Consider the following 15,363-nt stretch of genomic DNA (forward strand, 5'->3'; position numbering starts at 1 on the left):
AAAGTCCCTTTCTGACAGGCTTTTCATGGCAGTGGGACCACCAAGAAAAGGCTGTGCGAAATGAACATCCCAATCCCCTACGGCACTGTCTGTGCAGCCACCGTCCCCATGGTAGGGACTAGTGTCCCACCACTACCCTGATGGGCTCCTTGAGCCTCTTGGAGGCAGTGGTCTGTGTACCAGACCACTGCGGTCTGATCGTCCGGATCGTAAAGTGGCAGTCGAACCGATGCCCTGGATGTCAGTGGGACTGCCACTGGTGACTTGGCGGTGGCGGTCTCACCAACATCAAAATGAGGACCTAGGATTAGGGAAAAGCTTTCCAGATGTATTGGGATATTCAGTAAGTACTCATCCAACCAAGGCCACTGAGGAAAAAAACTAAGCTGACAAAGGACAAAGGCATGAGCTACATTGGAAAGGGCTTTTACTGAAGACCCCATCTTAACCCACCATGATATTAGTCAACCATTCATCACTAAAGCAGAAGCATCAGACATGGATGTCATATCACGTTGTAACCATTCTACAGCTTACCTTTGTGAATGTCGCATGCAGTATGTGCCAAAAATACAGATACAACCATTATGAGTATTTACTTTCATCTTATATTCAAGCTCCTGCTGAAACCGCTAGTTTTGGTGCCAAACACTAATTGGGGCACATCTAGAGTCTGTGGCCTCTGAGAGTCATACACCAATGGATTAGGCACCTTCATCAATTCCTTTGTTGGCGGAAAAAATTACTAAGGGATTGATTTGGACTTTGGCGGACAGGATATTCCATTGCATACATGACCGAGGACCCTGACTGCCAAACCTTCGGTTCACCTGCCTAATTTGAGAAAACTCCCAGGGTGTAGGGGTCATTAGTGTTTTGCTTTTTTGCCGGGAGTTTGTTTCTGAAAAACAAAAAGTAAAAAAAGTTGTGTGAATGGCTTACACTAAACGTTTGGTTCATTGAAGGGTACCGCCGTGACAACAGTTCCTTTTAATGTACAGCGGTGACCACTAGGTCAGTGGTCATCTCTACATTTGATGGGCGGTAGTCCAGCAGGATGGCAGAGGTAATGTTTCCAGCCACCCTGATGGATGGAGTCGGACCATCAAACGCTACATCAGGCCTTATGTCTCAACTTTTCTAACTGCTGGGAAACTTCCTCCTGGCCACTTCTGAGGACCTCAAGTCCTAAGCAGCCTTCTAGGAACCAAATCTCTCTAGTTTTGCACCCACACGTTCGCAGCTGGGGGGCAGCTGGGGTTTCTGGGATTCAGGAGACCTTCTGCTTTTTGTTGCCCTGTAGCAGCTAACAGGAGACCAACCATTGGCCCATGAAGAGTATTTTTATTTTCTGGGATGCAGCAGCAGTCCCTGATCTTCGTTAAGCAGTCAGAGTCCGCTTTCTTCAAGAGGTTTTCTTTCTAGGTCCGTGAGTGGGGAGGAGGAGTGGTGAGATGTCAGTCTCATCCTGTCACACAATGTGCTGCCATCCTCCATCTGAAGGAGCGCTGGTCATGTCCCCTTGCCACTCCCTTAAAGAGATGAGGTGTCCTTTGAGGCCCTAGTTATTCGTATACCTTGCAGATTTTGCTAAGAATTGTGAATTTGTTTTTATACCTGGTTAAAGTACAGTAAGATCATAACATAATGGCACATTTATACATATTTTAAATGCACTGCCATCTTGTTATTCTGTGTTGTACTCTGCAGATTTTAGCCTAACTGTTCAATTAAGCGTAGCTTCATTTTGAAGCTGACACAATGAAGCAAGAACTGCAGATGTAGTGGAGTCAGGCTTTTTATCATAACTTGTTAAAATCACATTCTCAAAGTCTTTTTAAATTCGTTTTGAATAGCCTGGCACTTATTTGTTGGTGTATGGCTCTAGTTTATTTTTAATCAGCTGTTCTTTCATCCGCTTATTGCATCAATAAAAATTGTTTAACTGTAGTGACAAAATGGATAGAATGTAGAATTACATGCCCCAACTGATCAGCCGGCAGAGCTCTGGTTGGTCACAATAATAATTTACAATATTGTTGTTGCTTGCTGTCTGTTTCTGCATTGAACTGTATTAGACCTCTATGAGGTTTCCTGATTGTCTGACATCTTTCACAGAATCTAGTGTATGATGTGATGGGAAACGTCTTCCCTCAGAGTTTGAAGAGGGCAACTCCACAAAGTGACCCCAGGCACCAGAGGCAATAAAGAGAGTACTCCCGGATGACTGAGTTAAAGCATGGCCCACCCTGGACCTAGTGATTTCTCCAGACAACGTAAGCACATTGAACTAAATTGAGGTGAAAACTATCTGTGTTTGCCATTTCTTGCTTTGCATGTATTGTTTGGGGATGTCTGTGATGCGTTAGAGTGTACAGAGAATTTTGGCTGGGCAATTAATGACGGGATAATAGACTGATTGGGTAAGGTAGGAATGTGATGAGTCTTACAGTGTGTGCGCAATCTATAGCGTAGAGCTAGTGAACTCTAGAAAATAATGTGGGAACTGGGACGACAGGCAGGAGCCCCATCACCTGAAGCAGAATCTTGAAGGATTAATGTGTGTTAGAAAGAGGCCTTCACACCAGCACCTTTGCTAGCCCGTTCAGACGCATAACAGTAGAAAAGCAGAATGTAAGGAGTTCTTTGGGTGTGAGTGTTCGACACTCCTCCTTCCTTCCTCCATGAGATCAGTAAAAACATAAGTGAGGGTCTCCTTACCCTACTTCCCATGTCCTTCATGTTCCCACTCTACTGGATAGGCTACGGGCATAATGCCGGCAGACCACTTCGTGTTTACCTCACATGAGTGAAGAAGAAAAATCAAAGAATTATGAACCTCCACCAAGAGGGACTCCTGGCCACCTGTATGGTAAAGTCGTGTGCAACTTTCTGAAACAGTGGGTGAGACTCACCAACGTGTATGAAAAGAAAACCTTTCTGGAGCATTGTACTTTTGATCTAAACAGGTTTAGCAATTTGAAAAAACAATAGAAAGACCCTAATAATAAGACAGAGGCTGAGGCCAGGGGCCGCATTTCTAAACTGGCAAGAGAAATTCGACAAACACCAATATGAATCCCAAATCACCCCCAGGAGAAAAAGGAATAACAAGTAAGCCATATAAGGGACAGAGTGAGGGCTTGTACTCCTACTGCTTTAACACCTCTCTATGTATTTCCTAGATCACCGAACCACAAGAAAAAGAGAAATAGAGAGAAGACCCAAGGGAAGAGGATGTTACTCCCATGGTGGCTGATCTGGCTGGAGATGCACCAGTGGATGCACCTGAAAACATGGCAGCACCAATGGGACCACCAGCAAATAGAACACAAAGAGATAACGGGCAAGTCAGTGCTGTGATGTGAGCAACTGACAATAGAGTGTGAGATGAAAGTGTGCGATTAGCCAGGAAACGCAGACTACACTACTGTAGAGCAGTCTGGATCAAGAGTGTGCTCAGTCCCAACTGGGTGTATGGATTCCTGTGAAGGCGTCTGTAGAAGGAGTGGCTAAAATAGGATTCCAGGGGAGGGGGCTGAGGCCTCACCTCACTCTAGCAAGGCAGAAGATGACATCCACCAGCTTTCGATATGCTCTTTCGTTAAAAGAAAACCCTTCCCCCAGGAGTAGAGTCACTATCCATATCCCCTTGACCCCTTCTGATTTGATGAGCACTAAATCAGTTCCCCAACATTATAGAAAACCCGACACAGTTAAGTGAAGAATTGCCGAGCGTTTTTGAAGTGTACAAACAGAACTGGTCATCTTAATTGCAAGTGACAAACTGGTTGACAAGTCAGGATTCCGGGAATGATGGGGCCCAGAACACAACAAAGGATGATTTGTTTAATGCAGTTGCGGATGTGTGCAACTCATTCAGCTGTATCAGTGAGAACAGATTGGACTAAATTTTTGAATGGAAAGCAAAAATAAAGGGAGAAACACCAGCAGATTATCTAGAAAGGCTTAAAGGTGTGTTTGATAGATATTTAGACATTGCCCATCTGACGGTGATGGCGCAGGAAGCTGAAGGTGCTGCATTTGTGCAGGGATTGTCAATAAATATGCAGTCAGTTAATAACTATTAGTATTGGATGCAAACAAAAAAGTTGACTGAATCAGTGACCATCACAAACCACTGTGTTGCGTCACATGAATGGAAGAAAGTGTTGAATCTGAATTGATGTCTTTTAAATTACAAAATATGAAACAGAATGTTAAGGGAAATGGACGAGGAGCACACGTAAAAGGAGAACAGCCATGAGAACTGGGAGTGATAAGGTGATGAGTGTATGAAAAGAGGGAATGGTGGGGTTTGGTGGAAGCCTCAGGTGTAGGGGTTTTGTTATGCCGACGATCAGTTGGGGCATCGGACAAGATACTGTCCTAATGCTTTTTCAAAAGTGCCTCATCTTGGTGACCCACACACATTTCTTATCCTGAATACTAGGACAGCCTGTACTCTGATAATAGGTAAACCCACCACTTGCCTTATCAAGAACAAAACAAGCTGCTCTGCCGTGAAATCTTTTGAATTCCCTTCAATATTCCTCACAGGTTTCCCCTTATACTCAGATGGAATATCAAATCCGCATGTTCCACACAACATTTCTGACTTTGTTTTGACCACAGTCGGTCCCATCACCTACAAGCATGGTCTCCCAAAAGGCTGCACTATGAGCACATTTGTCCCTCTTTCATTTGCATGATGTTGGTCCTCGTGGAAACAAAAGAAAGATAACTGTGTTAAAATGGTCACACGGGCGTGGATGAGTCATTCTTGTGGCCGGCCCACGCGTTGCACAAATTGATTACTGCTTATGGGGTATTCACAGGAAACAAAGAAAAGCTCTTCCTCTTGTCTTCTTGTTGGCAATTTGATCTCGCCATACAGGGGCGCAGCTTAGTCAGTGACATTCAGGGGTGTTATTCTCAAATTTCCCACCTTAAAAAGCAGTGGGCCGCAGTGTCGAGGGGTGAGATGAGATGGATTCTGGATGCACTGCTTCCAGACAGTACAGGACACTATGGTGATCTTGGAGGCCATATATTCTGTGTCATACATGTGAATGGTGTAAACACACACTGCAGCTTACTTGTGACATTTAACTACCACATTATTGGTGTGTTTCTTGTGCCAAGTACAGTGGACTTACAAGACACTTCAATATGACAATTAGGTGAAACCAAGCCCATGTATAGTATGTTTCAAGGGGGAAGCACACACACTATACCACTGTTTAGCAGTGGCATAGTGTGCAGAGTTATAAAGACAGCAGAAACCACACAGGACCAAGTGTAGGACCATGACAAAAATGGCGTCCTTACCATGACAAAAATGACGTCCTTTCCTACATCGACCACTGACATGTTCCCTTTATGTTTCAGTGCATACTAATTCCATTTAGTTCACAGAACTAGGCCAGACCACATGTCTACATTGCTCATTTCGTCCAACAATGTTTTGGGTGATTTTAACCGCCAATGGGGACTCCAAAATGAACAAATGATAACCAGACTGAAAAAAAGCCTTACGACAAAAAACCTTGAACAAAATTCCTCCTATCCCATCCACACCAAGCGTAGAGCTTTGTACCTTTATGTAGCAGATTGAAAATTTGTCAGTGACCAAACATACTGCACTTCCTTTAGTCAGACAATAATTCGATCTGTTTCCCGTAAACTATTCTTAATATATAACAAGTGACAACTAATAACGAGGAAATATGGACCACAGAGATAAACCAAGTCAACCCTGAGAACCCTGGCTTCGAGATCATATCCAAACAATCCCAGTGAACACAATGATTGACATGTCAACCTCGGAAGCCTAATACCATGAGCTCATATCCTCAGCAATGCCCATGCAAGAAGGTAATCAGAGAAAGGAAGGCAGATGTTCAAAAAAGAGAGATTGCGAAAATTCCACTCTGAACAGTCTTTGCTCTCTCAAAGAGGGAAGACAATCTACAAAGCAAAGAATGGTTTCTTCAGAATCTAACTGAAGCAAACGCGGCACAACCTACATAAATATCCAGAGATCTAAATGCAGCTCCATGAAATGGCTGTATTATTCTCCACCTTCTTCGCTTCCCAGTAAAACTGCTTGAAAATAGTAGGCACACAAAATGAGAGATTATCTATCTAAATAAATCTCATCAGAGACCTCCAATGAGGATTCTGAATGAGACCAAGCCGTAGCATTAAACCTGCAACTTTCAAGGTAGACGAAGAAGCCATAAACCTTATAAGCAGGAAAGTCCTCACTCCTTATCCTACTTGATGTATGCAACATTAGACACCATTGACCTCGCCTTCCAAAAGAGACGTCATTGAGGATAATACAAGTAAATGTTTCTTGTAATATCTATTTGACAGAAAAGTGGAAATCCATATAGAAAATCACCACTCACCTCACTTCTTTACCCAAAACCTAGAACCATAGTGTTTCATCCTTGCGCCCTTGCTAACCTAGAGTTATATCCCATGTGTTACCTCCTAAACAAACCCAGTACTATCTACCACCCTTATTCTGATGGCATTGAGCTCTATTGTCTACTCAAAATTAAATCTTGACTTCACAACATGATCTAATTCTTGAGAAAACTGGTTCTGCTATTGTCTGTCTGAAGACACATGCATAGCACAATCTGGCGTACACCTCTTACTTCCTTATCAATTTGGCCAATGTAGTTAAAAAGTCAAAATATTTTACCTTTAACCTCATTAACAGATGCCATATTGACAATCATATTAAAACATTTCAAGACATTGACAAATAAGGATAAGAACAATTAAAAACATTCGCCCCCAAGCAGAACCTAAAACTAAATGTCAGGCCTTAGTTTTCCAAAGTGCGGATTACAGGAATACTTTTCATACTGATCTGTCATAATGAAGACTGGAGCCATTCAAGGATGCCTTTCATGGTGTGTTTGTCTTTTTGCTGACAGCTTCCACAGGGATTATATCACAACAGTTTTAAATGACCTCCATGCCTCAACTGGAAGCAAGATGCTAACGCAAACCCGTTTGTACAACATACCAGTACACTTAAACATGCCAAATCAATTTCTTGGCAAGAAAAATAACTATCTCTGAAGGTACTTATACTTCCAGAAGCAAGAGGGGCAAACTTTCCCAGAAGCTGCCTGAAAATGTTGGAACACCGTACCATGTTGATTTAGAATGGTCTTACTCTCAAAATGTTCAACATCAAACTCTTAAAAAGTCCTAATTGAAAGAATTTTACAACAACAACAAAAAAGAGTGCCCACCTTTATTCTGAAATGCCTTGTGTGATATCCAATGAGCCATTTTATTCTATCCTAAAACCTCTTTTATATTGTGTTAATTGTATTTTCACGCCTCCTATCTTGTGTAAACATTTCCTGATCATTCTGAATTACGAATATTCTTGATTGTAGTGTTGAGTGTGTTCCTATTCATTGTAATGCTGATATATCCTTTCATTCCAATGAAGTTTGTAATCCCTGTTTATCAGAGTGTTTGTGGAACATAGCATCGAAGTATCAATGTGTACTCTATCAAAACTTCTGTAAATTGATATGATGCCCATGAAGCCTTTTCCGAAAACTATCTTGAAACAGGAATGGAGTTTCATACCCTGAGCAGAAAATCAACAAACCAAAACAAAGATAGTGGCTTAAAAATATATATAAAATGCAATAGTACTAATAAACTTTAAGGAGACGTAAATGTTCTGATGTAGTTCCCCACATAGATTAGGTAAGTACTGATGTGAATAATGTTTTTATGTTCTGGGGTAACAGACTGAGTTATATGAAATGAAACCTGTTAGATGCTGGAAAGATCAATAAGAAAAGTAACAAGATTAACATCATTTAAAATAAAATGTTTCATCGTATTGTTCACGCACATCATCAGTCTTCCCAACTTAATCTGCCTTGATAATGTGAAAAATCATATCAATAAAGTGAATATATTTAATTTTGTAAGACATTTTATTGTGATTTTCAGAAATCCAGTAAAACAAAGGGAACCAAATTGAAACACTAAGCAAAATGCAAATGTGTTGGCCACTGCCTAGAACATTTGGGCTACACCATATAGTGGCAAAAATAGGTTTGATTCAGACCTACCAATCAATTTTACCAGATCTTACTGTAGGCTTTGTTATATAAAACGAAATCCCCTCCGCATAAAAAAATATCATCAATACAGTGATGCTTTATGTAAAGATATTGACTTAACGAAATAACATTTTCTTAACCAAAAACGTCTTAGTAGGAGAAACATGCAACCACTGAAACAAAATAATTAAACCCCTTTAAATGAAAATTAAAACATTTCTGTATAGGCCCCTTGGCCTCATCCAGCTGACAAATTGTGCATCTCTCTTTCATTCTCCTTTAACATGTGGTCATTAGAGAAAATCAATTATTTCTGAAAGATAGGCGAGTTAGGGAGCTAATAAGTCTCATTGAGCTCTTCGCATCAGTAAGATTCTTTATCCTTTCCCGTGTATGGATATTGTGTTTCTCCTTTTCTGTTTTGATACACAGTCAAAGTTCAAACGCTGGAAACCGGGAAGACTCGGGCACCAACATGTCTGATAAGAAGTGTATTGTTCCAGCCATGCCTACATAACAAATAAAAAATAAAATCAAACACAAAGTATGTTAAGATGAATGGTTTTACTATAGTAATGCTCTCCATAATAGATAATAATTAAATAAAAACTGTTAAAAAGACACTAAATTTTTTGTAAACTCAATTTGCATTAAATAGTTTCATTTATTGGGCAGATGTATTGATTAAAACAATACTAACCCTGTATAGGATGTCAGAAGCTTGGAAAAAAATATAATTTACATATTTGTCTACAGCACCACCGATCCTAGTAACAGTGAACTGTGCAATGCACAAATAGCAGCAACATTACACAAACCCATAATGTTATACATTAGTACATTTCAGAAGGCTCAATGAACATTCTGCAGTTTATCCAGTGCCACTTTACAATAAGTCTGTGGCTATTCGTCTTATAGTTTTTCAGCAGTTGTACAGTATACATTATGTGTGGCATTAGTGTTTAAGATAAGTGTGTATTACTCTCTGTGGAATGATAGAATATCTGAAGAATCTAAGTGTTGCTCAGGGTTGGAAGTTTTACACATATGTCAGGCTGGGGGGACTGCTTTTTTCTACCACTGCTATCTAAAGGTGCCCTGTATATTGTTTTATTTATTTACTTTGGTGAGTGTTGACACCATTATAGTGACATAGTGATCTAAGACTCATATGTGATGGTGACACTGGAGCATTTTTAATTTGACATATTAGAAGATGTATGTATGTATGTGTCTTGTAAAGCGCATTGCTGCCCTGAGGCGTCGTGGCGCTGTAAACCGCTGGGGAACCCATCCTGGCTATCCCTGTGAGATGGTCCCTACTGGGTATCTCCAAGGTGAAACCAGGCATCCCCGGCGAATGTGGGGGGCCGTCGTAGAGATGAGGCAAGCTAATGCCCAAAGTTGCCAAGTGTGATCCCTGGTTAGAGTAGGCACCGAGGCGAGAATTATCGAGTCCGCTGACTCTGGTCCACGACCCTGCCGCATCGGGAATTGAACCCTGGTCCCGGGCCGTTCTCTGCTTCCGGGTCTGCCGCCTTTAACCAGTGAGCCACACCACTCCATAATCAGGTGCTGTAGTGCTTGAAGAGAGGAAAAGTCAGATATTCATGGAAAGTTATTTGGTAGAGTGTTTATGCACCCTTCTGAATAGGGTCAAGTGTTGAAGTTGGCAGTGGCGATGGTGGAGGAAGCCCCAGATATTTAGAATGTTACTGCAAATTTACAGGATTTTCTTTTGGGGTTAATCCTATGTGTATACCGTAGTTAGGTTTATATTGAGAGCTGGTGTGTTTTAGGGTGAAAAGTTGTGACAGACAGATAAAAATAACTTATTTAGACCTTAGCCTTTTACAGATATATTACCTAAAAAAAAAACAAAGAAAATTGGTCTGCAAGTATAAATATTGGACATACATCCAAAAGAATAAAATAACGCTTTCTCTGTTGGTGCAGCCTTTAAAACTCTACCCACTGCACATGTCGAATCTAAATATTCAATACAAAATAAAAATCTTATAGCTTCTCCTCGTACTTTAATCCCATATTTCAATAAAACCTCATTTAATAACTTACGCAAAAAGTCCAAAAAATGTAAATAAACACACTAAATGTTAAAAAGTGAGTAACACACCCTATGGCTACTGCTTCAGATTCCAACTTTTATGTGAAAAGTGATTCCTCCTTCCCCAATCTAAGGGAATAGAGCAAATAAAGCAATTTTAATAAGGTATTACACATTGCCAGATTGGATAACTCAATCAAATAGGGAAAGGTTGTTAAATTCTCTCATGAGGGTCTCAGGTGAACCGTTGACATTTTCAGAAACCAATAAGCAAAATCTTTTTCTCTTGATTCTGTCTGGCCTCAAACATTTAATTCATTCCTAAATTGCAATGAAAAGTTCTAAATATTATAGTTCACTTTAATTCACTGGCAATATTATTGTTCACACAATAACTTTCGACTTTTAAAAGTGGGGACTCTTAACTGTTTATGTCAGAAATAAACACTTACAATGTTTATAGTACAATTCCATGATTCTAAATTGGCTTCCATCCTAATAGCTTGGACCAGTGCACATTTAGGGAGTCCTAATAGTTTTTTGAAGCAATATCCTTCTGCCTTCTCCAAGTCAATATTTGTAACTAGGCACAAGACTTCTGTGCCATACAGCAGTTGAGGAGGAACCATCACATTGTATGCTGTAAACAATGGTTTTAACCCCTTTGCCGCGGCCGCGATTTCGCAGCAGTGCAGCACTTCTGCAAAATGGGCGGGGCCACGTCGGCCGTTGGCCGACAGTAGCACACAAGGGGTAAAAGACGGACCCCCAAAGTCCCTTTTAAATTTCATTAGAACCATTTAAGTGAAATTTCTATGATAGTTTCCTGTCAAAGGTCATGTGCAGGTATTTATAAGATATAACCTTGACAGCCACATGTGCACCAATAGACCATATAAAGGGTAACTTTTTCACCCAAACGCTATAATTTTTGTTTTTTCCCATGTTATTTACAAGTTGATTTGCACTGCAATAATCGCTAAACACTGTTAGTGTACTTTAGAGGCCTACTTGAGTCATATTCAGTAGAGCAATAGTATCTGCGTACAATAAATAAGGGACATGCCCCTCTCCATTTTGGGCGAAAAAGACTAAACCTTCTGTAGTGTTATTGGGAGATCTGCAAGGTAAAGGGCAAAAACCCATGACGCTAAACTCACCCACTGTCTATTGGGATTTTAGATGACAAGGAACCATCTTTAACTAATACCACTCTTGCCCAGTTCTCCCTGTGTATCTCCTTTAAAATCTTCTTTCATACATTCTAAATTATGCCACTGGGTTGTTCGATTTACTAAATCAAATGCCCAGCAAAAAGCCAAAAAGAAGAATTAAAAGTTTCCTCCTGTTTCAATTCCTTTCTGGACCATAGCCCAGAGGCAAAAACAATGATCAATCCTTGACTGGCCCTCTCTAAATCCTCCCTGCTCGACTGGAATCAGGTTTATTGAGTTGTTCCAATCCTTCAAGTACTGGAGCAATGCTATGGCATAGATTTTCCCTTGAACATCTATCAAACTAATCAATTGCTAATTTTGTGGATGAGACGGATAATCTTTCTTTAGTATGTTATGTTATGTTATGTTATTTAATTTTTATATAGCGCGCGGATGCCACAGTATGTGCTTAATGATTGCACCTTTCCAGCTACATGAGAAGCTTTGTATGTGTTTTTTTTTAAAAACAATCTTTAATACTCTTATTCACCACTCTGTGTTGTTTTTAGTTATAATAGTAGGCAAATCATCAGGACCAGGAGTGCATGTTAAACTGGTGAAATTATCGTTTTCTGTGAGCTAGCAGACAGGTAATCCAGAATGTATTTTTCAACTATTGTTTTTCAATCTTACTTGCTTTCATCCTGGGTGCCCTTATACAGTCTACTCAGAAATGTAACCCTGCATTTTTCTGCAACCATAAATGATGGAGCACTCCTATCTGTCCTTCTGCCTTTAAGGACTAATCCCCAGAACCCACACATGTCCTTTGATGCAAGCACTCTTAACATTTAATACCACTTAGACCTATAATAAGATACCTTAATTCTTTTAGTCCCTGTAGTGTAGTCTGCGTTTATTCCATGGTAGAATTTGAACTTCCTTACATTCCTATTTCCCTTATGATGTCTCCGTTTCCTCAGCTTTTTTTGGGGCTAAAGCAGTGGCAGTGAATATATCCTGCTTCTTCGTAAAACCGCTTTGCTCGACCTGAACCTAACAGGGCTCTGCTTTAATTCGGTTTTCAAACAGGTTACTACCCTTATAATTAACTCTGTGTACTTATACAGCATTTCGTCCTGAACAATTACCCAAGACTCCAGATTAATTTGCAGTTGAGTCTAAGATAATAGTGCAAGGTGCTGCTCATCGATCGTATTTGTTAACCTCCTAGGATAGGTGGGGAATAGTGATAACACTTGCCTCCGCTTACAAAATGTTATATTTCGTCCAGCTCTTTAGAGGCCAGTGATCACTTACCATGATCTTTTCAACATGAAATCTTTGGACAAGACTGAAATAGCATGGATGGGTAAAAATAAAATCTATGGACTCGTTTTGATGAACATAGGAAAATATTTGAGATTGGGGAGTCAAAAATAGCAACCATTTACGCAGATAAGACTACCATCAAACAGACATTTTTGCATTTGTTGCAAAAGACAAGTTGATAAACATTTTGGAAAAAGAGCATGGGAGCTATGGAACACAGCCAACGTTTGAGCCAGTGCAATGTCCTCACTGGATGGATTGAGCCCCATATTAAAATTCCCAATTAAAATTTATGGCATATTGGAAAACAGGGAACAAATTGCAGTTACATCGACATCAAACAAAAACAATTGGTTCGTGTTGTATTGATTATCCCCCAGCCCCACGTAAACATTCAGCAAAATAAGAGTCTAGAGTGGGGGTATATTCCTATGTAATCTAACTGTACCCTCTTGGGGTTATACAAAGACTGTTTTTCGCTGTTCTACACTTTGTGCAGCCTTTGTTGCAACTAGCATCATGAGTCCACCTGATGGCCACCAAGTGGCTGTCTGAACAGAATGCATATCCCCAGCCCCTGGCACTCCAAAGCCAGATAGTCAATACACAACCGAGTCGACACACACTGGATGGTATTTTCAAACACAGAATGTAAAAATCACCCTCACTAAAAGATGCGTCTTAACCAGGGGTCTCCAACCTTTTATGTAGTGAGAGCTACTTCTGTTCAGTGAAAATCATTGTGAGCTACTAAACCCCAAGCAACTCGCGCATTTTTCCGAGAGACCTCCCACACTCAGTTTCATTGACGTTAAACCTAATTTCTTCAGAGCGATTCTGTGGTTTGAACACAATACTTAAGAGTTCTCTCTTAGAGGATTGTTTTTGTGCAAGAAGGTGCCTCTTCATGCGCAAAAACAATTCAGTCTGCAATACAGGTACCCTTGCATCACAGCACGCACAGAAAATAGGAAATGCAATTAAGGCTAGCTGCACATTTTCTCGCGGCACCTTCTGTCAACGAACCTGCCACATTTAAATGTAAAAACTTAAATGTGAAAAGCCTGTTTCATAGCTTTTCACTTCTTGTCCTTTCTGTTTTTGTTACCAGCATGTTTCAGTACTTGCTTTTACCATTTATGTTTGCATCCAACTCATCTATACTTTACTGTCCTCAAAAGATGTCACGCCGAGTTGGCCCCACCATCCTTCAAATCAGTAACTATAAGACAAGCACTTCCTGACACTGACAATTCTCGTCCTCTGATGTTCCCAATCGGTATGTAGCTCATTTGCTAAAGGGAGAGCCGAGCTGATCCAGCCACCACCTCCCTGTCAGTGTGTGGTACAAGACACTCCGAGCAGCTCAACTCAAATACTTGACTTGTAGGACCTATCTGCTCTGCTCTAATCTGAATTCACCCCGCATCTGAGAGGAAAGGGCGGGCAAACTGTGTTAGTCGCTCCAACCCTAAATAGAGTTTGTACTTCAGCGTTGCCAAAGCTGACTGTGAGATGTCACTCCTACCCCCTCCCCACACACGCTCCCTGATCTGTTAAGTTAACTTTTGTAATTCACTTACATTTTTTGGTGTGTTAATTGTAACCCAGGACAAAATTTTACTCCAAGCTGGTATTCTTATTATTTGCAGTTTTATCGAATTTAGCAACACCATTAATTTCTCTTGGCCTAACATGTCCGTTTGAAAGCAATCCTTTCTACAATGTGCATTGTAAATCAGGCCTGTTCTATGAAGGAAGGGTTGATGGCCGAGGGAGGTCGGGGGTCGGGGGTCGGTAAAGTGAAGGCAGTTCATTAAGAAGATATTTTACAGGTTCATGCCTAGTAAAGTGTAGCTGGATGCATTTCTACCAAGGCCGTCTTTGTCAAAATATATAACCATGATTGGAGTACGGGCGACTTATAAGTCCCACATCATCATAAGAGAAAATAAACTACATACATTTACTGGTGTACTTCAGGCAAAATATCATACTTTCTTTATGAGCACAATATTAGTATATCTATATATATATATATATATATATTTATATATATATATATATACACACACACACATACACACACACACACACACACACACACAGTAAAATCAAATTAAACCTACAGAAAGGTTACAATTAGATATGTGAACAACAGACTTAACACCCAGCATGAGCGATACCGAAGGAAGTACTGCATAACGGCACCCAGCTACAAAGTCACACAAATCAGATAGCGCATGCCTCATTTCATTGGGCTGTTGACTAAAATACACAAAGTGCCAGATAGCCATTTCATTACAAATCCACTATTAGGTGCAGTCTGCTATAACATACAGAGTGGAAATCGATAATGTGCACGTCATTAGCCAGTGCTTCTGACTACTTCGCACCAGCATGCTCGCAGAATAAACACTTATCACTCCAATGTTCATAATGGGGAATACAATCGCCCAGTGGTAATGAAGTGAAGGGAGTGAATATTATGTACATACAGTTGACAAGTGGCACAGAAAAACAAACATATAGTGAAATAGATTCACCTTTAGCTGTTAAGGGTGCATCACAGGTTTTTTTTTCTTCTCTCATCCTGTTAACAGTTTACTCTACAGCCAGGCTCATGAGATAACGATAACCGGAGTAGTGGGCTAAATACCTACCATCCCCTGGGAGATAGAGGGGAGGGGAA

The 15,363-nt window shown here is 40.5% G+C and overlaps 1 protein-coding gene across 1 annotated transcript in view; it reads right to left on the reverse strand.

The window, feature by feature from the left end:
* Positions 1-7,864: 7,864 nt before the first annotated feature.
* Positions 7,865-15,363, reverse strand: part of LANCL2 (LanC like glutathione S-transferase 2) — a 233,402-nt gene continuing 225,903 nt past the window's right edge. Inside the window, exon 10 of the mRNA XM_086941734.1 lies at positions 7,865-8,626. Within this exon, the coding sequence (XP_086797860.1) occupies positions 8,550-8,626 (77 nt within the window). The 3' untranslated portion in view covers positions 7,865-8,549. The remainder of the gene's footprint in view (positions 8,627-15,363) is intronic.

This window comes from Lissotriton vulgaris, chromosome 10 (genome assembly GCF_964263255.1).
Source record: "Lissotriton vulgaris chromosome 10, aLisVul1.2, whole genome shotgun sequence".
Taxonomy (NCBI): Eukaryota; Metazoa; Chordata; class Amphibia; order Caudata; family Salamandridae; genus Lissotriton; species Lissotriton vulgaris.